The sequence below is a fragment of the Lethenteron reissneri genome, chromosome 22 (genome assembly GCF_015708825.2).
Source record: "Lethenteron reissneri isolate LAM-NWPU_2019-01 chromosome 22, ASM1570882v1, whole genome shotgun sequence".
Lineage (NCBI taxonomy): Eukaryota > Metazoa > Chordata > Hyperoartia > Petromyzontiformes > Petromyzontidae > Lethenteron > Lethenteron reissneri.
Genome location: NC_083800.1, coordinates 15,229,327 through 15,253,272, shown reverse-complemented (window position 1 = coordinate 15,253,272; position 23,946 = coordinate 15,229,327). Strand labels below are relative to the sequence as shown.

Below are 23,946 nucleotides of genomic sequence, written 5' to 3'. Positions count from 1 at the left end.
TTACTGGTGAAACATCGTACTCTGTTTGTAAATGTTGTGGCTTGGCTCTCCAACACACCGGTGTGCTGTACTAGTGTAGTGCTGTTCAATGGAGACACACATTACATGGTTGGAGGCAATCCGTTTATTAACACTTCCTTTAATCAAGACTTTTACGGAACTGGTTCTATAATTGATGTAGACTTATTTATCACTACGTAACCCCCTTTACACGAGGCTATTGAAGCTCCACGACCCGATAACGTGACCAGACCCACCGAACGTTACCCACTCAATCGACCCTTGATCATCTCCGCGCTCCCCTTTTATCCTGTTGCATGCTCTATCCCCCTAGTGGCGGATATACCATCACTACACTACCCCCCCTTTACAAAACACAGCTGACCACGGCTGTAACCAGCCTCCAAAACAACATGAGAGTGACCGAACGTAAGCCAGCGGCATTAGGACTCCAGTGAACATGAAAGTCACTTTAAGCGGCTCGTTTTAGAGCGAGTCCTCGTCGCTGGGCCTCCAGGGACCGGTGGAAGTCGTCCTGACGGGGTTTTCTTCTCCGGAGGAGATGGAGAATGAGAAGATGTCGGAGGAAGTCTGCCCCTTGCAGGTGAAGCTGATCGCTCCGTGGTCCTTAAGCGCTGGGATCCTGTGGGCAGAGAGTCAGTAGAAGCCTGAGGGACAACATCCCCTAGTTCTTGGTCTGGCTCGCCGGGTGCACCTGACACACAGCCCTCGGTTAGTAGAGAGATGAAGCGACACCGTCGGGCGAATAAAAGGGTTTCAGTCATGACACATGTACGAACCAGCACTTGCGACCGATCTGAATCTGTACACTCTGCGGGCTTGCTACCTCATTGATTGGGGCTTGTACAGTTTCGGGGATGTACCCACCGGAACTTGGGGGCCGTGGAGCCAAGCCTTTTCACCCGGCTCCCATTTTGTCGCTGAATCCCGAAGAGCAACAATCCATTCATTTGTAGCCTGCCTCAGGCCCGAATTCCCCCGAAAAGCTTCCCTAGCCTCTGACAAGTGCTTGAGGGTAAGGCGCATGGGGACGGCCAGTTTGCTTTTCCCCAGCTCCGGGTTCATATACCCTCCCATACATAATGAAAAATGTTGAGAAGCCGGTGGATGCGTGCGGGACCAATCTGTATGCTGTGAATGTGCAGGTCCCAGTCAGACTGATCCTCAGCGACCTGGTGACAGCATGGATGCTAGAGTCCTGTGTAGGCATTCCACCATGCCATCAGTCTGTGGTTGATAGGGTGAGGTGCGGACCTTTTTTGTGCCCAACATGCCGCACACTTCCTTGAGTAATTGAGAAGATACATTTTTGCCCTGGCCCATGAGGAGACGTTCCAGGGCTCCTTTATCCAAAACGTACCCGTGGAGGAAAACATCAGTAATGGTGGCAGCCGACTGGTTCGGCACCGGCCAGGCCATCGGCCACCGCGAAATGTACTCAACACCCACTAATAAATGTTTATTACCCCGCGAGATGGTGGGAAACGGACCGAACATGTCGAGTGCCACGAGTTCGTTGACACGGGACATGCCGATTGACAAGCCATTTGAGCGGTGGTTTCCGGCGAGCACATTCCATGCATTCTCTCATGCCCGGCCAAAAAAAATGCAGGCGGAGCGCAGACAAGGTCTTTTGGACACCGAGATGCATTACGCGTTCATACGTCGCAAATGTCAGTTTACCCCGCAAGACGGTTAGAACCACTATGTTGTACTGTTGCAACTCAGCATCCCATTTCATCAAAAGGCCCCCTGAAATTATCACCGAAGAACCCACTCGTCGATTCCCATCCACCTCGGGAGTCGTTAATACGGCGTCTAATTTTAAATAGCGAGGCGTCCTCCACCTGGAGTCGCCCCTACTCAGCGTTTGAGAAGCCGAGTGTACGATCCCACATGTCGGGCGCGTCTGTGTGCGCAGCATCAGCTGCAGCGACGACAGTCCGCGGCGGTACTGTATCACCAGGCTTGCATCACCCCACGCTTGAAATGCACGCACACCTGTCACTGAGTGGCAATCGTGACAGGGCGTCAGCATTTGTGTGGCGGACACTCTTTCTGTAGGATACAACGAAGGAATAGTCCTGAAAGACTTTCAGCCAGTGGGAGAGTTGACCCGATGGCTTTTCGACACGCAACGCGTACTGCACGGCTGCGTGGTCCGAGCGCACAGTGAATTGCCATCCATAAAGGTGCGGACAGTACTGCTGGATGAAAAATACTATGGCTAGCAACTCTCGGTGTATAACGCAGTAACTCTGCTCCGCAGGAGACAGCACCCTACTGCCGTAAGCAACCACCTGCTCGAAGCCGTCCACAATCTGCGATAATACAGCGCCTATGCCGGTGTTACTGGCGTCTGTGTCGAGGATGAAGGGAAGAGAAAAATCCGGGTACCGAAGGGGAGGCGCGTTGGCCAGACTGTCACGCAGCACAGCAAATGCAGCCTCCCCCCACCAAAATTTCTATCCCTTGGATGTGAGGATATGGAGTTGCTTGGTGATTGTAGCAAATCCGGGGACAAAACGTCTATAGTACGACGCGAATCCAACGAAACTCCGTACCCACCGACGTGGGGGTTGGCCATATGCGCACGCACGCCGTTTTGTCAGGATCCGTCGAGATCCCAAATTCACTGACCATGTGACCGAGGTACCGGACAGATCTTTGCAATAGGTGGCATTTCTGAAGTAAAAATTTTAAATTTGCGACCCGCATTTTGATAAAAAAAAAACGCTTGTAACCTTCCTAGGTGTTCTTTGAACGTATGGCTGAAAACAATGACGTCTAGGTAAATCAGACACGCGTCCCATTGAAGTCCCACCAACACCAATTCCATCAATCTTTGGAAAGTAGCCAGGGCCGAGTTAAGACCCATCGGAAGCCGGTTGAATTCGAAAAGGCCTTGTATGCGGAATGCAGTCTTAGGTTTGGAGCTGTCATCGAGAGGCAACTGCCAAAACCCCGATAGTAAATAAAGGGTGGAAAAAAACTTCGCCCCCGACACAACATCTAATGAGTCGTCCATCCGCGGGAGCGAGTATGCATCTGCTACAGAAATTTTGTTAAGCTTCCGGAAATCGACACAAAAGCGTCGACTCCCATCCTACTTTTTGACGAGCACAATGGGGGCCTCCCATGGGCTGTTGGACGGGGAAATAATATCAGCGGCCAACATCTCGTCAACTGCACAGTGCACATGGTCCTTCTCTTTTGGGCTTAATCTGTACGGATTTTGCCGAATAGGGACAGAGTCTCCTGTATCAATATGGTGGTGTAACAGGGGTGTGTAGCCAATATCAAATTTAGTTTTACTGAAAATATCGGCAAACTCCTCCAGAAGCGCACGCAATTCAAGCCTCTGTTCTGTTGATAAATGGTTGCACTCCGCGCAGAGCGCATCAAGCCATGCCACATCACCTTGGTCAATCTGCCCCGCAGACGATGCGATGGCCACATTCCCGCCAATTTCACAATCGATGGCCACATTCCCTCCAATTTCACAATCGCAACACGTGGGCGACGCGTGAGCCAGAACAGCACCCTCTTGAATGACTGACATGACTGAACTTGGATAAACGGTTCTTGATTATTTGCCACAAAGGTCTGCGCGAAGAATACGGTTTCATCCCGAGCAGCCTTGTTGGAGGGAACCAACAACATCCCTCCCTTGGAATGTTGCCTATCAAGTTGTTTCTTTAAGCGCAAGTGAATTAGCATCTGTGAGCCAGGGGGAATTTGAACAGTACGGGTGGCCATCGCAAGAACTGATGTATTTGCCGTGCGGAACAAATTTGGTGATGTTAAAAATGCCATTCGGCGACCCGAAGGGAATTTCTATGCAGCCTTGATCGATAAGGATCTTCAGGGGCATTTTGGCTAGAAAATCCGTTCTCAACAGGCAAGGTACAGCTAGAGACGTGGAAACAAGCAAATGGGCCCGTGAAGCTAATGTCGCCGATGCATACTGTCGCTATTAACTGGCCAAAAATCCCTAATGATTGACCATTTGCGACAAAACACGGGATATTAATAGGCAAAATGGCGCGAAATTTTGGCGGCAAACTGTCGCAAATAATCTCCAAAATGATTGTCGCCGATGCACCGGTATCCACAAGTATCCGTACCTCAATCCCATCGATAGTCCCAACGATAACGGATGAACCTGCTGCTACAGCAATAACGTGGCGACCCAAGGCATGCAAATGCCATGGCCAACCTTCACATGCAACAACGCGTCCCACCCGTGACGCGCCCCGACCCGCACCAACGACCCGCGATCCCGAACCCGATGCATGAGGTGGATGTGTGGACTGTGTGTGAGGTGCACCCCAACTTGCAATGTGGGCCCCGATGAGAGGAGAACGGGCGATTGTAGTACGGCGGCGATGTGGGAGGTCTTGCCCGTGGAATGCGGCAGCCGATGGAGATGTGTCCTCGGAGGACCGCATTTAAATCACACCACCGGCCTGTCCCTCTGGCGGGAGGAAGGCTCCGTTGGGCGTCCTCAGTCGCCGTGTGGCCTCACATCTGTCCTCCTTCCCTTACTCCCGGAGAAGGAAGCGCAGGCTCTTGGCGATGCTCTGTGTTTGGCCGCTTCTCCCTCCGCGGTGGTTAGGATGCCTGCAGCCACGTCGGAGCAGCGCTGAATGCTGAAGTGTGCCTGCAGCAACCGTGCAATTCTGAGCGAGGAGAGGTCGTCGTTGTCCGTCGCAGGCAGCACAACCTGTAGTTCCCGGGCGAGCTGGAGCATCTTTTCCAGGACCAGCGAGTCTCTGCCAACCTGGTCCATCCTTGGGGTAGGCTGACTTTGCTAGCGCCAGAAGCGCGCTGCGAAAGGTGAGAGGCGTCTCGGCCTCCTCCCCGCCTCTGTGTGACGAACTTCTGGCACTTGTACGACTGGGGAGCGTAGATTAGTGCCATCTGAGCCAGAGCTTGGGACAGAGACGGCTTGTCCTCTTCGGAAATAGCGTCGAACGACGCCAGAGCTTCGTCATCCAATGCCGTTGGCAGCGCACGTAGCGCCTTCTCCTCTGTCCAGTTGGCTAGCTTGTAAGTGGCAGTAAATCGGCGTCCGAATGCTTCTAAATCGCCACCAGTTACTGTAAATTCCTTGACGAATGGTAGCCTCTTCTTGAGTCCCCAGTCTTGGGGTAACGCTGTTGGCGGAACTTGAAATTGGGTGGGAAGCGTTTCCAGCCCGCTGTCCAAATTGCAGGTGCTTGCACTGCTTGTGTTCCTCGGGTTTCCGAAAACGGCGGCGGTGGAAGTCCCGGGGCATTGGACGGGCGTCCTCTCGTCGTCTTGCTGCATGATGACAGCTCAGGCAGTGACGGCGGCCAGAAGGTCTCCCATAATGTCTTTCTTGGTCTGGCGCTCACTCCTTGGAGGCGGCGGTGTGATGAGATTTCGGTCTTCTGCCCACGTCGGCGGCATAACAGCGTCCTGCTCCATCTCCGGGTCCTGAGGACCCGTGGTCGATTGTGGGGGAGCCCCGTCATCGTGGTCGTCCTCGTCCGAAGACGACCTTGGAAGTTGCTTCCTCCTTGTCAACATGAGTGAACTATCTTGATTTGAAGCTTTCGTGACTACAGAAATCCATACTCTTTGGTTCTTTCGGTAAAGTCACGTAGGTATAAAATTAAATAAATCACGACGTTTCGGCCACAACACAAGTGTCCGTCATCAGGTGGGAAAGTATGGTCTGCAGCATGGTCTGCTGCATCAGCAGCAACACCTTGCAGCACCCGCCGATCATGCACAGTGCTCACTTGGCGGCAGGCGGGACAGTGCATCTGCAGATATGGCCTATGCTGCTGTATGAAATATACCATGGCCAAAAGCTCCCTGCGGGTTACACAATAGCGCTGCTCTGCGGTGGACAGGACGCGACTACCATACGCGACCACCTTTCCACGTCATTCTTTACCTGGAACAAGACAGCGCCTATGCCCGTATCACTGGTAATTAATATGAATGGCAAGGAGAAATCCGGATTGCGTTAGCAAGGTGATCACGCAGCGCGGCGAATTCACCCTCCTCCTCTCCCCCCCCCCCCCCCCCCCCCCCCCAGCTAAACTTTTGTTTTTTAGCAGTCAAAGCCTCAAGCGGTTTGGCAATTGTTGCGAATTGAGGAACGAACCGTCGGTAATAAGACTTGAACCCAACAAAAAACTGCTGACTTGGGGGTTGTCCGAGGTTTGTAGCAATGGCATTTTTCCGGTTTCAACTTGAGATTAGCTGCCCATATCATTAGGAACACAGAACGGAACTGCTCCAAATGCTCTTCAAAAGTGCGCCCGAACACAATGATGTCGTTGAGATAAATACAGCACAAGTCCCATTGCAGACCCGCCAAGACCATTTCCATTTGCCTTTGGAACATGGCTGGCGCCGAATGCAACCCCATAGGAAGACAGTTAAACTGGAATAGTCCCTGGGGAGTTCGGAATGCAGTCTTGGGTTTGGAATCCTCATCAAGGGGTAGCTGCCAAAACCCTGACAACAAATCGGGAGTCTAGAAGAACCGTGCACCCGACAACACGTCCAGGGAATCGTCCATCTGGGGCAGCGGATATGCGTCTACTACTGAGACCTTATTTAGTTTGCGATAATCAATGCAAAACAGCAGGCTCCCATCCATTTTTTTAATGAGCACTATGGGGGCGCCCCAAGGGCTAGTAGAGGGGGAAATAAGGTCAGCGGCCAACATCTCCTCAACCGCCTGCTGAACATGTTCTTTCTCCCTTGGGCTCAACCTATATGAGTTTTTGCCGAATGGGAGCTACATCACCAGTGTCAATGTGGTGTTGCAGCAAAGAGGTGAGGCCAATATCAAGTTTTCCCTGGCTGAAAATATCAGCAAATTTCCGCAGCAAGATACGCAACTTGTCCCGTTGCTCTCAAGATAAGTCCGGATTTTCTGCATACAACTTGTCTGCCCATTTGCTATCCAACTCGTTTCCCTATTCCACCATACCCACAATCCTTTCTGCAGCTGGGTCGACAGCCTCGCAATCCGCAGCTGTCGCGTGAGCCAAGACCGTGCCGGCCTGGACAACAGCTTTGCCAAACCCGACGTTTAATACTTACAGGAATGGCTCCTGGTCCCTCCTCAGGACCGTCTGAGCGCTCACTACCGTGAGGCCACGGGGTGCTGTGTTCAAGGGGGTTAAAAGGACTTCGCTTACGGTAGCACAGCGGAACCAACATCTGCGCGCCTGGCGGGATCTCAACAGATTCCCTCGCCAGTGCTTGGACCATGGCGTTGGCCACAGTCACCCTACCTGGAGAATGCAAAAAGGACAACCGCCCTCCCAACGGCATCTCGATACAGCCCTGGTGGGTCAAAATCTTCAGCGGCATCTTGCCCAAAAAGGCGGTACCCAGGAGGCAAGGCACCGCTAACGTCCTCGAAACCAGCACTGGACCGGACATCTCGATCTCCTAGATCCTGATGCACGCCTCTATTTTCCCAACAATCCCCATGCTCCCCCCGTTGGCAAGACCACACGCGTTCGCGACCAAACTAATACAATGGTTTTTTAAGGGCAGCAAATCATAAATCACATCTGAAATTATGTTAGCCGAGGCACCCATATCAACCTCTTGGATAAATCCTGCTACCGCCGACGAGCCCTCCGCGGCCGCTACCACTCGGCGTGCCAACTTCTTCCATTTCATACCGGAATCCCGTCAACCATCTATGGTCGGAACCCGTCGTTCGCGCGCCGTGACAAGATGAGGGGTGATAATGGACCCGGACGGGGGCGATGACCTAGATGCATGAGATGGTGGCTGATGTTGGGTGTCCGATGTGGCGCGACTTGTCTCTCGGGCTTGAGGAGCGGTCGTCGGCGGGGCTGAGGGCATCGGAGGTGTTGCCGACGTCCCAATGCCACTCCAGCATCCTCTTGCGATGTGGCCTGGCCAGCCGCATTGGAAGCAGGCACCGACTGGTCTCCACGACGGAGGGGTTTCTTCTCCCCGACTCCAACCTGGAAGCCGCCACCCCATGTCTTGCTTGTGTGGGCCCTGGCCCTACATCGCCGCTGCAACCTCCAATTCTCGCCACGAGGGCCCCTCAGCCCCCTCAGTGTCCCCCAACCAAGCCGCCACCTTGGGCCATTGCTGAATTTTCGTGGGCTTGTATGCACCGGGCCACTCGTAAGGACGTCAGCTCTTCCTCCTCCATTACGGGCAGCATGACACCCCACTTCTGACACAATGTAATGTACGAATCCAGAGACAAACTGTAGAGGCTCCTTATTTATTACTCATAACTCGCACTGTTACACTCACTAGGATGTAACACAACACTGACCGCCTAGCAACGATGGCGCTGACTAGATAGATGGCTAACTATCTAACAGTGGTGGCATCTAGCGATGACTAAGATGGCAGCAACGACGAGGACGGCAGCAACGACGAGACGACCCGATTTCCACGGACATCCTCGAGCTCCCTCTCTCGCCCCCTTTTATCCTTCCAGCGGGGCCGGGCCCCGCCCTGGCAACACTCCCCTTCTGGAACCATCTAGCTGGTTCTGGTTCTGGGAGCTTAAAGATGGATCCCTTGAATGACCCTTGGCCCAGTTATTATCCCTTCCATGTCCATTGCCCCATATCTTCCCCTCTACTCCTGGTCGCCAGTTGGTGCTGCTATATTACACTGTTATTTGTTGCTTAATTGATTAATACAAATAATATTATAAAGTCTTGTTTAGATAAGCTCTGCAATGATTACTATAGTACTGATTAAGATCCTAGTATAGTAAACCCTCGGAATAACAGACCCCATTCAACGGATCTCGGATTTAAAGGACAATCTGCTGAATCAGAGTTTTGTCTGAAGATCAGACAACAATGGACTTTTCCCGAAACAACGGACTACGTCTGGGAATGGGGAAATCAGTGTGGTCAATATTCGCTTCTTCCCCTTAATTGGTACAGTATTTAATACACTACACATGTTTTTTTGTTTAAAAATAGGTCAAAATAGGAGAAATACAAGTGGAAAATTAGTTGTCCAATGCATTTATGTACTTTGGTCTTTACTTACAGTGTCATACAGTACTGAACTGTTGTTTATCTAGGTACAAACTTTATGAATGTTGTCAGAAATGACGTTGGCAATGGGTGTGCATTTTATGAAAGTGTGAATGTACGGTACTTTATTCGAATATTAATGTAATAACTCTGACGACAAGACTATAAGAATAACCACTTTTATGAATTACACCATAAGAAACTCTACTATGGATTACACAATAAGGGACCCTAGGCTTCGTGACTGTCTTCCAGCTTGTATCTTCCTCCAGTATTAAAATATAACAATAGGTTTTATCTTTTCTGGCATATAAATGCCCTGATTAGTGCATTGTCTTTGTGCTGTTTGCCTTTTGGCGTTCCCTGTTTGCATGTTCACTACAAGTACATGTGGTTAATGCAGACATAATTCCTTGAATAAGGATTCTGTTTGGTATTTTAACATCTTGACACCTGTTTTATTGCAAGAAAGGGTAAAACCTATTGTTATATTTTAATATACTGGCAAGAAAGGTCCCATATTGTAGCTGCTCAACCCGAGCTATAAATGCCCTGATAGTGCATTGTCTTTGTGCTGTTTGCCTTTTGGCGTTCTCTGGACTAACACTTTGAGACTAGGCTCAAAAGAAAGCTGTCTCTGGTGTGGACCAATTCGTTTTAAAGACAATGCATATATTATGAGAGTATGTTTTTTTGTTTGCATGTTCACCATAAGTATGTGTAGTTAATGCAGACAGGATTCCTTGAATAAGGATTCTGTTTGGTGTTTTAACATCTTGACACCTGTTTTATTGCCAAAAAGGGTAAACCCTATTGTTATAGGATTAACATAGTCTTGTAAATGCGAGATAGAATAGGTATAACATTGTAAATCGTAGTCTGGAGAGGTTATGTAATTTAATCATAGATAGGATTAGTGGTAATTCAACTGAAAGGTAGAATAGGTGTATTATTGTAATAAAGGACTCGTTCACTGGGTCTGTCTCCGTTGTCCTTTATTTGGGTTCTTTACACTTGTCCCACACGGCCCTCGCTCAGAGCCTCCCCGCTTGGCAGCTCGACAGCTGCCTTCGCTCCCGTAGCCTCTCTCCACTCCGATGCAGCTCCACCGCTGCTCCCCGTTCCTCCGTGCTCGGTCACCGCTGGCCGACGGTGCCGAGTCTTACTGTGTGTGGCGATCTCGTCACTCTCCAACCTCCGCCCTGCGTGGCCTCTCTCTGTCTCTATTCCCAACTCTCTCCCGTCTCTTCCGGTATCTCTCCCTTAAGACCTCACCCCTTTCTCTCACGTGACCTAACCCCTCCCCCCGTGACGTCATATCCGCGAGGCCGTTTACGCCCGCATTACATTATTAATCAAAGTAAAGGTCGGAAAAGCATAGTATTATCAAGGATAGTTATGATTAGTATGACATTAGAAATTATATTTTATATATGTACAGGGAATTTTAATTAATGTTTAAATATATTTACGTCATTGCAGAGTCACGTGGCCACTGGATAAGGGATGTTGATGAGAGGGAGGCCTGTATTGAGGGCCAGTCTTGACGCCAGAACGTTGATATTACAGGTCCGTTGGCGTACTTTTGTGCTGGGAGCCGTACAAATAAACAGATGTCGTTTTAGAACCTTGTCACCCCATCAGAAAGTTATTGTGTGCATGTTGGCCGGTGTTGGAAGCGAGAGCGAGTCGTGTTGCAGCTGACAAAAAAAGAGGATCACGCAGTGGAACCAAGGAAAAAACGCAGGAGTGCTACCAAAACTTTTATTTAATAATTTATTGATGACTACCCCTGTATCTTTGATAACGGTCATGGCCAGGAAAGATCGAGGCAGTGGGCATGGGTCACACCTGCCTCCATAATAGCCACCCCTTATAATCACACAGTCTCCTCTCTATTCCCTCCCCCTCTTAGCACCTCAGGATCAAGGTAGACTACAATGGTCTTGTATTTCACAGCTTCAGATGAGCTCATGTTCTACTGTGTAGTTAATGATCAGAGCAGTTTAAATATATATTCTGAGTTCTATTGAACATGCTGATGTCACCAAGTGACGTTTCATGAGAATCCCTGTCATGTGTGGTTGTTGTCAGGTCACGCTGAACATATACTCCTTCGAGAATGTGGCGTATCATGTGTTGCACCAGAGATACCCACTGTTCAACTTCCGCACACTATCTGATTGGTTCGACAACAAAACCGGTCCTTTCAGGTTTGCTCTTGTTTTTTACAGTTTGTATTGCTTTTAAAATATGCAAACATTTGTTTTATTGTTTTGTATCCTTTGCTGGTGGTTAAAGGTTAACCTCACAGCTATTTCTATATTGTGTGCTGCAGGTGGAAAATGGTTGACTATTATGTCTGCCGTGTTGTTGGGAATATTAAATTGCTGAACCAGTTGGATTTTATTGGCAGAACGAGCGAATTGGCCAGATTGTTTGGAATCCAGTTCCATGAGGTTCTGTCTCGAGGATCCCAGGTAAGGCTTCTGCAGCGGCAACAGCAGCTTTTGATTATGGGCCCCCCATTGGCCAAACATCCCAATACTGAAAATCATCCGCAAAACATTTAATTTGGATCACGCACAGCAACATCACTCCTTGCTGCAAACACTTTGGCATAACCCACCTGAAAAAGAGGCTTGTTACTCAGTGAGGCTTTCTTGAGCAAACAAGGGTAATCATACAATAATCGTAGAATTGTTGTTGCATCTTCTGCGTTGCTTTGTTGGCTTTGTGTCTGTCAGTTTCGTGTGGAGTCCATGATGCTGCGAGTAGCAAAGCCGCTGAACTACATCGCAGTGTCTCCTAGCGTGCAGCAGCGCGCACACATGCGAGCTGCTGAGTGCCTGCCGCTGGTGATGGAGCCCGAGTCACGATTCTACAGCAGCCCAGTGCTCGTCCTTGACTTCCAGTCTCTCTATCCATCGATCATCATCGCCTACAACTACTGCTACTCGACCTGCCTGGGAAGGGTGGAGCACCTGGGCACGTGAGTCACTCTCATGACACCGCTGCAGCTAATGATGAGACACCACTTCATGGGCCACATTGCAACGTTTCCCACACGAATATGGTTCTCACACAACTATTGGCACGGGGTGGCGCAGAGGGAACACTCGTGCCTCTTTGGTTTACTTCCATAGCTAAACAAACATGTTTTGTAACCGATATTGGCCAGACATATCAATTCTGAATAATTAACTGCAAATTACTCGAATGGGACCACATGCAACAACGTTGGCCCCTACTGCAAAAACTTAGCAGGACCCTTATGAAATAATTTCTTAAGACTCGGTGAGGCTTCCCTGGAGGGCCCATGTTCACTGATGTTCTAGTTCTAGTAAGATGACTACTATTGATTTCAATGCCAACGAGCCCCAGTGGCAAACAGTGGATCCCATGCTGTGTTGGCCCGCCGGGCGGAGCGTGGGGAAAGATGCATTGCCATTCACTGTTACTGTCCCCGTTTCACCACCATCAAGATAGCACGGCTTTTCATCATTGTTGCTTCAAATAATGAATACGCATAGTCTTCATGCCATTCTTGCAGTCCAAGTTTTATTTTCACGAAGGAATGCCCTATGTTTCTCACGCAAACCCTGTAGTGGTTTACAGCGGGGGACAACATTTCTTGGTGTGTAATCCCAATTGATGTGACACTGGCACACGATGGCCTGCTGTCTTCGATTGATTTCACAGTATGTGTCATATCCACTGTGAAGCAGTCAGCGCATAGCATTACGACGGTTGTTACACTCTTGGTATTAACAGGACGACCTGCCGGATTCGATCCGCAAACCTCTGCAGCATTAACAACATCACTGCTCCCATCAACACGTGGAACCTTGCCGCATGCTCTCGGAGACAGTAGTGTTACGGTTTGGTGTTCTCGGGGTATATGGGCAAGACGGGTGACTGAAGGGTTTAATGAGGTCAGCGCCGCATCCTCCCACCTTTGATGTGGTGTCTGCTTGTATTCTGCTCTGCAGCCAAGGGTGGGTTGTATTACAGTGAGGGAAAAAAAGTATTTGATCTCCTGCTGATTTTGTACGTTTGCCCACTGACAAAGAAATGATCAGTCTATAATTTTTATGGTAGGTTTATTTGAACAGTGAGAGACAGAATAACAACAACAAAATCCAGAAAAACGCATGTCAAAAATGTTACAAATTGGTTTGCATTTTAATGAGGGAAATAAGTATTTGACCCCCTCTCAATCAGAAAGATTTCTGGCTCCCAGTTGTCTTTTATACAGGTAACGAGCTGAGATTAGGGGCACTCTCTTAAAGGGAGTGCTCCTAATCTCAGCTTGTTACCTGTATACAGTGAGGGAAAAAAGTATTTGATCCCCTGCTGATTTTGTATGTTTGCCCACTGACAAATACATGATCAGTCTATAATTTTAATGGTAGGTTTATTTGAACAGTGAGAGACAGAATAACAACAAAAAAATCCAGAGAAACGCATGTCAAAAATGTTATAAATTGATTTGCATTTTAATGAGGGAAATTAGTACTTGACCCCCTCTCAATCAGAAAGATTTCTGGCTCCCAGGTGTCTTTTATACAGGTAACGAGCTGAGATTAGGAGCACACTCTTAAAGGGAGTGCTCCTAATCTCAGATTGTCACCTGTATAAAAGACACCTGTTCACAGAAGCAATCAATCAATCAGATTCCAAACTCTCCACCATGGCCAAGACCAAAGAGCTCTCCAAGGATGTCAGAGACAAGATTGTAGACCTACACAAGGCTGGAATGGGCTACAAGACCATCGCCAAGCAGCTTGGTGAGAAGGTGACAACAGTTGGTGCGATTATTCGCAAATGGAAGAAACACAAAAGAACTATCAATCTCCCTCGGCCTGGGGCTTCATGCAAGATCTCACCTCAAGGAGTTGTCATGAGAACGGTGAGGAATCAGCTCAGAACTCCACGGGAGGATCTTGTCAATGATCTCAAGGCAGCTGGGACCATAGTCACCAAGAAAACAGTTGGTAACACTACGCCGTGAAGGACTGAAATCCTGCAGCGCCCGCAAGGTCCCCCTGCTCAAGAAAGCACATATACATGCCCGTCTGAAGTTTGCCAATGAACATCGGAATGATTCAGAGGACAACTGGGTGAAAGTGTTGTGGTCAGATGAGACCAAAATGGAGCTCTTTGGCATCAACTCAACTCGCCGTGTTTGGAGGAGGAGGAATGCTGCCTATGACCCCAGGAACACCATCCCCACCGTCAAACATGGAGGTGGAAACATTATTCTTTGGGGGTGTTTTTCTGCTAAGGGGACAGGACAACTTCACTGCATCAAAGGGATGATGGACGGGGCCATGTACCGTCAAATCTTAGGTGAGAACCTCCTTCCCTCAGCCAGGGCATTGAAAATGGGTCGTGGATGGGTATTCCAGCATGACAATGACCCAAAACATACGGCCAAGGCAACAAAGGAGTGGCTCAAGAAGAAGCACATTAAGGTCCTGGAGTGGCCTAGCCAGTCTCCAGACCTTAATCCCATAGAAAATATGTGGAGGGAGCTGAAGGTTCGAGTTGCCATACGTCAGCCTCGAAACCTTAATGACTTGGAGAAGATCTGCAAAGAGGAGTGGGACAAAATCCCTCCTGAGATGTGTGCAAACCTGGTGGCCAACTACAAGAAACGTCTGACCTCTGTGATTGCCAACAAGGGTTCTGCCACCAAGTACTAAGTCATGTTTTGCAGAGGGGTCAAATACTTATTTCCCTCATTAAAATGCAATTCAATTTATAAAAATTTTGACATGCGTTTTTCTGCATTGTTGTTGTTGTTATTCTGTCTTTCACTGTTTAAATAAACCTACCATTATAATTATAGACTTATCATTTCTTTGTCAGTGGGCAACCATATAAAATCAGCAGGGGATCAAATACTTTTTTCCCTCACTGTATACCTTGCTTGTAAAATGTTCTATGGTTCAAATGTGAACTGCATTAAAAACTTTTGTAAGTGTATCTCAAATGAATGTATAATTACTTAGGCTTGTTGTGTTATGCTTAATGTTTAGTTATTTTATGAAACCTAAGTTTCTAGCTTCTCACCAATTCACTGCTTGTAAATGAGGAAATAAGGAAAATAATTCGGATACAGAATATCTTACCTATAAACGTAATTTTTTGTCTGTGTGTCCGTCTATCTGAGTGTGTTCACGCGCTTGCGAGGGATTTGGCTCTCAAGAGGTGGGGTTTACGTAAAAAAAAATGTGCCAGGTACCACGCCGTAAGACCCGCGGTTGGCAAGCGCTATTCCTTTTTCACGTCCGTCACCTTTAAATGAGTTTAATTATCGATTTTGTGCGATTTTAATTTATTTACTTTCGCCACTCGGCACGGAACAAAGCACCAATTTGCGAAATGCGCAAAACGCTGACAGGTGTTGCCCCTAGCAACGCACACACGATCGCCAAAAATGATCATTTGCGTGAAAAATGCTTTAAAAATACACAACACGGACGTTTATTCTTTACAGTGTGATGTCCTCCTCTCCCCCCCCCCCCACCCCAATGCGTGCAGTTATTACTACTATATAATCTGTAGATATTTATATTATAGCGCTTAGTATTATTGTAGCACGGGCGGGGGTAGCGGCCCAGCCCCCAGCCTGCAAGGTGCCACCTCGGCCAGCTGGGCAATCTAGTTGAGGCCGTGGGCTCTGCATGGGACTAGGCCTCACTACGCCAATGTTAGGTATTAATTTCTTGCTTCGTTCGCTACACTCACGTACATAGAAAACTATTATTATAAAAATAAGTTTGCAAATCTTACAATAGTAATGTTTGTGGGTAGACAACTACTATTTCCAAGTAAAGTTGCTAAATATTAAATTATTTAGGTGTGTTTTTATTAAGCAGCGCCAGTGTACTGCCAGTCTGTAATGTGGCCTGTTGCCTGCTTATTAATTGACATCAGTGCACTGGCAGTCTATTATCTACACTCTTAATATTGCTTTAGGGCAGGATGAGTGTATGCCAGTCTATAATCTGTTGCCTGCTTCTTTACCTCGCTCGGTGTACTGCCAGCCTTTCATGTAGACTGTATCCTGCTTTTTAAGCTGCTGACCGTATTTCCAGCTTATTATGTTGATTGTAGCAATGCTTATGTAATTGAGTCAGCGTACTGGAAGTCTATAATCTAGACTGTTGCCTGCTTCTTAACTGTGCGCACTGCTGCTCTATAATGTTGACTTATATTAGCTTCTTTCTTCAATGCATTTATATAGTTTCGATTGCTCTCATCACACCTTTTTATATGTAGTACTGTGATGCTGATTGCTATGTTATACCGCTAAATACGTTGGACTTTCGTAGCTACAGGCGATTACATTTCGTCTATCATTTTGTTACATTGCTGCAAAAATCAACCATTTAAAATTTGGCGTACTGCACCTTTTCTTTCCACCAAAGCGGGCAGCACGCAGGGAGGTTCAATGCCCCGACTTTTGTTGAGGTTGCTGTTCTTATGGTGGGTGAGGAACATGGTAATAGAGGCATTGTGCTTTTATACCAAGACAACACTATAAAAGATTTTCTGAGACAAACAGAGCATATGATGCCCTACAATACCACATTTTACTGTCGCAAGGCCAAGATGGGTACCATGTCCAGATTCCTCAAATTATCTAAGCTACAGGACAAAGACATCCTCACACAACTTTTTCCTCTAAAGACTTTTATTCCTTTGTGATCATGGACAAAATAGGAGGAAACCACATATTACGGTGCGCCAACCTCTTTCACCAGTATGTTGTCGATGAGAATTCCAAAATTGAGAGTGTGAGCGCCTTCTTTACATTCAACTGAATCAAAAACGCCTGCGGGTACACCAGTATGCTCATCTCAGGGACGCTATCGACGGATATGCAAATGCTCAGAATGTGGGCAGATTAGTTATTTTGCCTTCATCCTTCACAGCTGGACCAAGATGCATGTGTAGTGACTGTGAATGTCATTGTGTGGTGCCGGGCTTGCGAAGCCACGGCGGATAATATGTTGTCATTATGTGCAGCCCGGTTACTGGGCGTAGTACCAGCCCTAGCGGGGCTTGGGTGAGCGCTGGTTAGTGCAGAAGCACCACGTACAGCGTGCGGTGCGGGCTTCCAGTGAGGGAGCGAGAGAGAGTGTCAGCCAGCCAGGGTTACATTGGGGCATAATACGCTGGTTGACCTGCTGACATGTGACCGGATGATATTGGAGGAGGGCCACCTGTAGACGTGGGCCGCTGGGTGGTCACACGGTATAGAGGAGCTCTCGGGAGCCTTCAAGAAGGAGCTTGAGAGATCTCGAAGGTGGGCGGGGCGAGGGGCGGAGCCAGCCCCAGCCCGGGCCGATATAAAGGGGGCCCCGTGAAGGGCTCGGGATTATTGACTGTTGGTGAATGAAGATCCACGTCGGGGTGAACAGGCCTCTAGCCACACGGTCCGGGACCCAGCTCGTGGTCCGGACCGGGATAGCGGGACCGTGTCTAGTTCTGCCGTAGCGTGGTTAGATGGGCGTTCATCACTCGAGTGTAAGTTACGTTATGTTGTGTTGAGTTGATGTAAAAGTGTTGCTCCCAAGACAACGTCTGCGACTCAGTGGACTCACTACATATGCATGAGAAGACTCAGGATGCCATGATGTACATCAGCCAAAATGGCAGGCCCGATTACTCTTTATCACCTTCACTTGCAATACGAGATAGAAGGAGATCCAGGTTGAGCTTTATCCAAACAAAAAGCCAACAGACAGACATGACATCCTAGCAAGGGTCTTTAAACTCAAAGTTGATGACCTCATTAGGCTTATTAAGACTAACGAAGGCAGCGTCTTTGGAAAAACAAGCAGTAACTTGCATACCATTCAGTGGCAAAAACGTCGTCTTCCTCATGCTCAAACATTGACACAGTTATCAGTGCTGAGCTACCTAACCCCCATCAAGACCCTGCCTTTTTTGATGTGGTCTGCAAGCAAAAAGTCCATGGCCCATGTGGGCAGTTCAATCCAAATTCGCCATCTATGTGTAGAGGAGTAGTCGGGGACATTACGTCATGCTCGCCTTCAGGTGCGCTGACGTCACAGGATGTGATGTCATTCGCACCTTCCATTGCGGTGACGTCATGCCTCCCGTGGGTCTAGGTGAAGGACCGAGCATAGGACCCTTACCCCTGGGGACGAGTGTTATTCCCTTAATAAAGCACAGGCGTAAGCCCTTAATAAACATCTCGCGAAAGCCCCTTCTGAAGATCTGCCTCCGAGTCTTCATATGCACCTCAACATATGCAAGACCGCAGGTGTACCAAGAATTATCCACACAACTTCTTGAAAGACACTCAGTCGGGCCATGATGCCTATCCTCTATATCGTCGCAGAAATACTGAGCATGGTGGATTTTATACAACGCTCAGACCTGGCACTAATTCTGTAATGAAGGTTAACAACCAGTGGATCGTTCCCTACTGCTCTCTTCTGTGCAAGATCTTCCAGGCCCACTTTATTGTCGAATTCTGCAATTCTGTGAAAGCCATCAAATGTTTGCCAATACATCATCAAGGGCTCTGACATGCCTGTCTTTGCCTTACAAAATAGAGGGGCAAAGTCTAAATTAGCTTTAACGAAGATACATCAGCAACAATGAGCCCATTTGGACAAATCTTGGCTCTTCCATCCATGAACGTTCCCCCACAGTCGTCCATTTGGCAGCTGACCTCGAAAAAGGTCAACGCATCTACTTCACCGAAGGAAATGCCCAACAACAAGCCCTGGCTCCACTACATACTACCCTGATGACATTCTTTGGTTTGTGCCAAAGTCACCCATTTGCTGCCAAACTGCTCTACCATTCAGTTCCCTCCTACTATACATGGACTGCTTAAAAAATAATGGAAGCAATGTCCTGCTGACGGTGAATCTGATGCCTTAATAAGAGTCTACACAGTTCATAACAACAATCAGGAGTGCTACTTTCTCCGAATGCTTATCCATGTTGTCAAAGTGCCAAAACCTTTCCAAGACCTCAAAACAGTGCAAGGAGTTTTCTGCCAACATACAGGGAAGCTTCCAATCTTCGTGCAATTCTTTAGGATTATCAGCATCTTGATTAAGCTATAACAAAATCGTCTCTTGGTCCCCTTCCCAACTGAGATTGCTCTTCTGCATGCATCTTCAACTTTGCAGCCCATCTAACCCCATTGGGCTCTGGGAAAAATACAAAGAGGCCATGAGTGAGGGCATCCTCTACAGAGCTCAACGAGAAAATCCAAACCTCAACGTCACCTTTTCTTATGTCATCTTTAAGCAGGCCCTCATCCTCATTGAGGACAAACTGCACTCCATTGGTGGAAAAGACCTCACGTCTATGGGAATACGAACACCCTACAGGGACAACCTGCATGCCCTTGCTCATGAAATCCTACGTGAAATATCCTATGGTGGTTTACAGCTTCTTAAATTTATTGAGGAAAATAAACCAAAACTGATGAATGCACAAAGAGAAGCCTACACGAAATTTTTGGAAGACATTGAGACTAAAAATGGAGGCTTTTTTTCCTTGATGCACCTGGCGGTACTGGGAAGAACTTTGTTCTCAACCTGCTCCTGGCTAAAGTTCGCCAGAGGGAGAAAATTGCTCTAGTTGTGGCATCATCGGGGATTGCTGTGTAAGTCGAGGTGTGTGTGTAACTCGATGTATGTGTTTGAGTCCATATGTGTGTGCGTGTAGGTCCATGTGTGTGTGTGGGTCGATGTCTATGTGTGTGTGTCTAAGTCGATCTGTGTGTGTCTTTTTCGTCTGGGAAATGCCGGGTACTTCCCGCTATTATTTATATATGACCATTTTGAGTGTTGAGCACTTGCTAATCTGTTAAATACAAAGCATAACCTGACAGGAAATGTGCAGTGCTGAATAGAGAACAGTACAGGTGAAGTACAATTCTTCTCTCGTAGGGGCGGGTGATTAGCAACGTTCCATGTCGATGTGGAGGTTGTTGAGCCATTTGAGGGATGTAGGAGTGATGTTGCAAATGTCTGAGATGTTTCCACTGAAGTAGACTATATCTAAATTTTTGATTAATGGATGTAGAGCTATTTTAGCACATCAGCCTAAAAAAACGACTTGTCACCATCGCTATAAATGCTGACTTGGTATCCTGTGATTGTTGTACACCACTGCGAACATGACTCCCTCACATTTTTTTCAACTTCACAGTTGCATTCTCATTGTCGTGGTTTTGTCTGGTTTTCATTTTTAACAGCAACAATGAGTTTCCATTTGGCTGCACATCACTGAAAGTTCCACCGGACCTCCTGTCCAGCTTGAGGAATAAGCTAACCATCTCTCCCAACAGAGTGTCGTTTGTCAAGGTAAGAACCTGCATAACGAAAACAAGTAGGCTTTCACAGCCATTGTTACGATTCATAGTTGATTTTTGGGTTCAACCACATAAGTCTAATCAAAGCTGTGTTATTAAGACTCTCCACCACCCTTACACAGCTAAACAGAGTAATTCTCATGTGTGCAAGTGTAATAAAGGTCGTGGAAGCGACTTCTGGAATTCGGTCTTTATTTGTCTTTCTTTCACAACACTCCTATCTTACTCCTTCACGATGTTGACAGACAGCGTGAGAGGGATAGAGAGAGAGAGACACGCGCGGCCACGTGGCAGCCTGGACCCCGCTCCAGCGTGGCCTCACCCTCCGTTCGTTCCAGATCTGACCACGTGTTGTCCGTCTCCACCCCTTTTAATACCCGTGTCACGTGGTATCTTTCCACCAATCCTGGTTAACCTCTATGGAATATTTTAGACTCCATCGTACGTTCCCAGGACCACGCCCCTGACTTGTCCCCCCATTGGCTGTGGCTAAAGCCAGCAGATCAAATCCTCTACTTACAGATGTCACCTTCCCATTACGTCAGGGCCACGCCCCTAGACTTCCCCCCCATTGGCTATGGGCCAGGACCGGTAGAGCCAATCATCGTAACGAGGTGTGATCCATCAGCAACCCAGATATATCCTCACATTGCACAAGTATCTAATGCACACTTTTTTTATCATCTTGTCACCGATGAGCTGAAACAATAATTGAGACATTAAACACTTGTTTTGATGACAGTTTGTTAGCCAGGTTGTGGTGGCTATGCATGTGGCCTCTAATCCTGCACGGTGGAGTCGGAGGGTTCGTGTATCGGCACAGATGTTGTGAAACTCCCTTTCTGTGGGTGTCAAGAAGGTGCCATACCCTGGCTAGAAGGCAGTACAGTAAGTGGACTAATCGCCATCGGTTTCTATTTGTAATGGATAGAGTGTTGCCCCCTCACATGCGTGGGGTTTCTCAGGGTGCTCAGGTTTATTCCCATTTGGATAACACTGATCTTTTATTGACTGAAAATAGTTTTCAATAAATACCTAATGCAGGATCCTGTTGAAAAAAAGAGTCTTATGACTCAGCGTTGCTTCCTAGATATTTTAGTACAGCGTGCTTCAAAAAAATGTTGACACTTACGTAATGACTTGGATAACACGAATTGTAGAGGGTTTCTTTATTTCTTATTTAGGGCGCTTCACGCAGATAACTTGGTCAGGGATGACACGCAGATAACTTGGGCCAGGGATGGCACGCAAGTGGCGACGACGCGAAGACAGCAACGACAACGACGACGTGAAGACAGCGACACGAAGACAGCGACGATGCAAAGACAGCGACGGCGTGAAGACCGGTGACCCCGATCCCACGGCAGCCTTGAACCTTGCCTTTTGCCTTCTTTTATTCCCGGCATGACCCTCACTCTGTCCCCGGCCATGCCCCCTTTCTGGAACTCTCTAGCCCGTTCTTGAACTTCCCAGATGGTTCCCCCCTTCTTACAACTCGCCCTCTATTAATGTCCACCCCTGTAATAATTACTCCTCGTGACCACGAAGCAACGCATTGTCCCTGCACCCGCACTGTCTCTACATCACCCCCCCCCCTCTTCTAAAAAAAAATCTGCCGTTTCGACTCTTAATAACAATTTACAGCGTTAGAGCAGAAGAACCGCGTAATAATAATTTTAAAAAAATACCCGACATCCGACAAAGATTAGGGCAGAAGAACTGCATATATATAAAAATAACCCAACGCCTGACGATCGTTAGGGTAAACGAACTGCACATACAAAAAAACAACCCGCAATGACCCGGGGAGATCTACTTGGCTGAATCCCAAACACTTTGACCGGGTCCTTGACACTGGGCCATCGTTCTGTGCAAGATTTTTGTGCCTCTGGGGAATGGGGGCTCGCACAAAAGCCTTGAAGGGGTGGGCTCATTTCTGGACTCTTCGGAAGAATTTGACCAGGCTCCAGCCAGCGGTCCATCGCACGTGGCGGCTTCTTGTGATTCCCCAGACTTCAGGGACTTGGAAACTGTGGGCGGCACAATGCATTTTTCCTTAGGCACAATTTTCTTGGTCGATTGCCCCGGCTCATCAAACACATCAAACATCGGCCGTACAGGGCTTGGGGGTGAGCTGTTTATAGGGGGATGAACATATGGTTACTGGTGCAACGAGTGAAAAACCAACGGCGGTGTCCCATCTGAATTCTCACACACTGTGGCCGCTTGACTTCTACCATGTCGACGGGACTTCGCCATGGCCAATGTAACTTAGGGGACATACCCAGCGGCAGTATAACCATGCCCTGTCCCCGATTGCCCATGGAAACACATGCTCATACCGCCCCTCGTTCTTTTCATTAGCAGCTTGCGCCTTGGCAGTGTTTTCTCTAGCCACTTCTACCTTCATAGATACGACCCAGCGTAACCTGCAGGGGAATGGGCATGGCTTTTCTCTTTGTTCCGGAGGCCATACCCAATTGGTCCTCAATGGGGGGTTCGTTTTCTCTCCCATACATGTGTAGAGAAGCTACCGACGGACGTACTCGGAGACGGAGGTATGGTTAGGGGCTTCCGCCAGGGTTTATTACTCTTGGTCAAAACTACACAGGGTACACAACTCCCAGGGGCTAGGGGTCCTACTCTGAGTCTGGGTCCCTGCCGGCTAGCTCCGGTCTCTCTCTCGTGTCGGATCGTGGAGTCTGCCGACTCCACCGACCGGAGAGAGAAGCACCTCTTCGGCTACCACCGGCTTCTCCCCAGACTCCCTATTTGATCCCTCTCACTATCCCTGGTTCCCTCTTCACCCTGTTTACTATCCCCGTTCCTATAGTGACCCCGCTTACGTTACGGGGTCTCCCTTATATACCCTCGGAGGGGTGATGTCACGTGCACTGCCCAGCGCGTGCGACCCCACGTCCCGTGAGGTCACCGCACCGGACAGCGCACACGACGCCACCACTCTCCACTACTCCTCTACATCACCCCCCCCTGTGAAAAAAATTCAGCCGACTCGGCTGTAAACAATATAAAAGTAGAGGAGTCCCAGAACCACAAACCAACATATTCACAACCAACCGACAACATCCAGGCAGCATGACAACAATCAATCAAATTTCAAAACTTTGAAACTCTCATCACGCGCTGCCATCAATACAAAGGCGGAATCCCGATGGCCCAGACAACACACACCAACAAACAACAATTGAACAATTGAGCAGCCCAGACAAAACACACCAAAACGGACAATTGGGCAGTCTTAGACAAAACACGCCAACATAACACAATTGAGCGATGAGGGCTGGAGGCCGACGGCAGCGTTTCCACAGGCCATCAACAGAGCGCACGCCTCCCCATGTGGCACGAATCGCCAGGGCAGGCACCGTGCCAGCTAGTGACAGGCCCCGGGAGAGCCGCAGCAGCCCAGCAGCCCAACGCAGCTCCTGCCAGGCGCGCGCCGGCCCGAGCGGCGGCTCCTGCTGCCCATGCCGCGGCAAG

At 48.4% G+C, this 23,946-nt stretch overlaps 1 protein-coding gene across 10 annotated transcripts in view; it reads left to right on the top strand.

Moving 5' to 3' along the window:
- REV3L (REV3 like, DNA directed polymerase zeta catalytic subunit) overlaps positions 1-23,946 on the top strand; it is a 164,873-nt gene that overhangs the window by 105,821 nt on the left and 35,106 nt on the right. For 6 of the 10 annotated variants that reach the window (XR_009755467.1, XM_061556672.1, XM_061556673.1 and 3 more), the window contains 4 exons: positions 11,163-11,281; positions 11,407-11,548; positions 11,816-12,060; positions 20,332-20,440. Coding sequence is in view for 5 of the 10 variants with exons in the window: in XM_061556672.1 (XP_061412656.1) it covers positions 11,163-11,281; positions 11,407-11,548; positions 11,816-12,060; positions 20,332-20,440 (615 nt within the window). In the remaining 5 variants the exon portion in view is untranslated. Of the gene's footprint in view, positions 1-11,162; positions 11,282-11,406; positions 11,549-11,815; positions 12,061-20,331; positions 20,441-23,946 lie in introns of those variants that run through there. The other 4 variants (XR_009755468.1, XR_009755471.1, XR_009755470.1 and 1 more) reach the window with 4 other exon arrangements.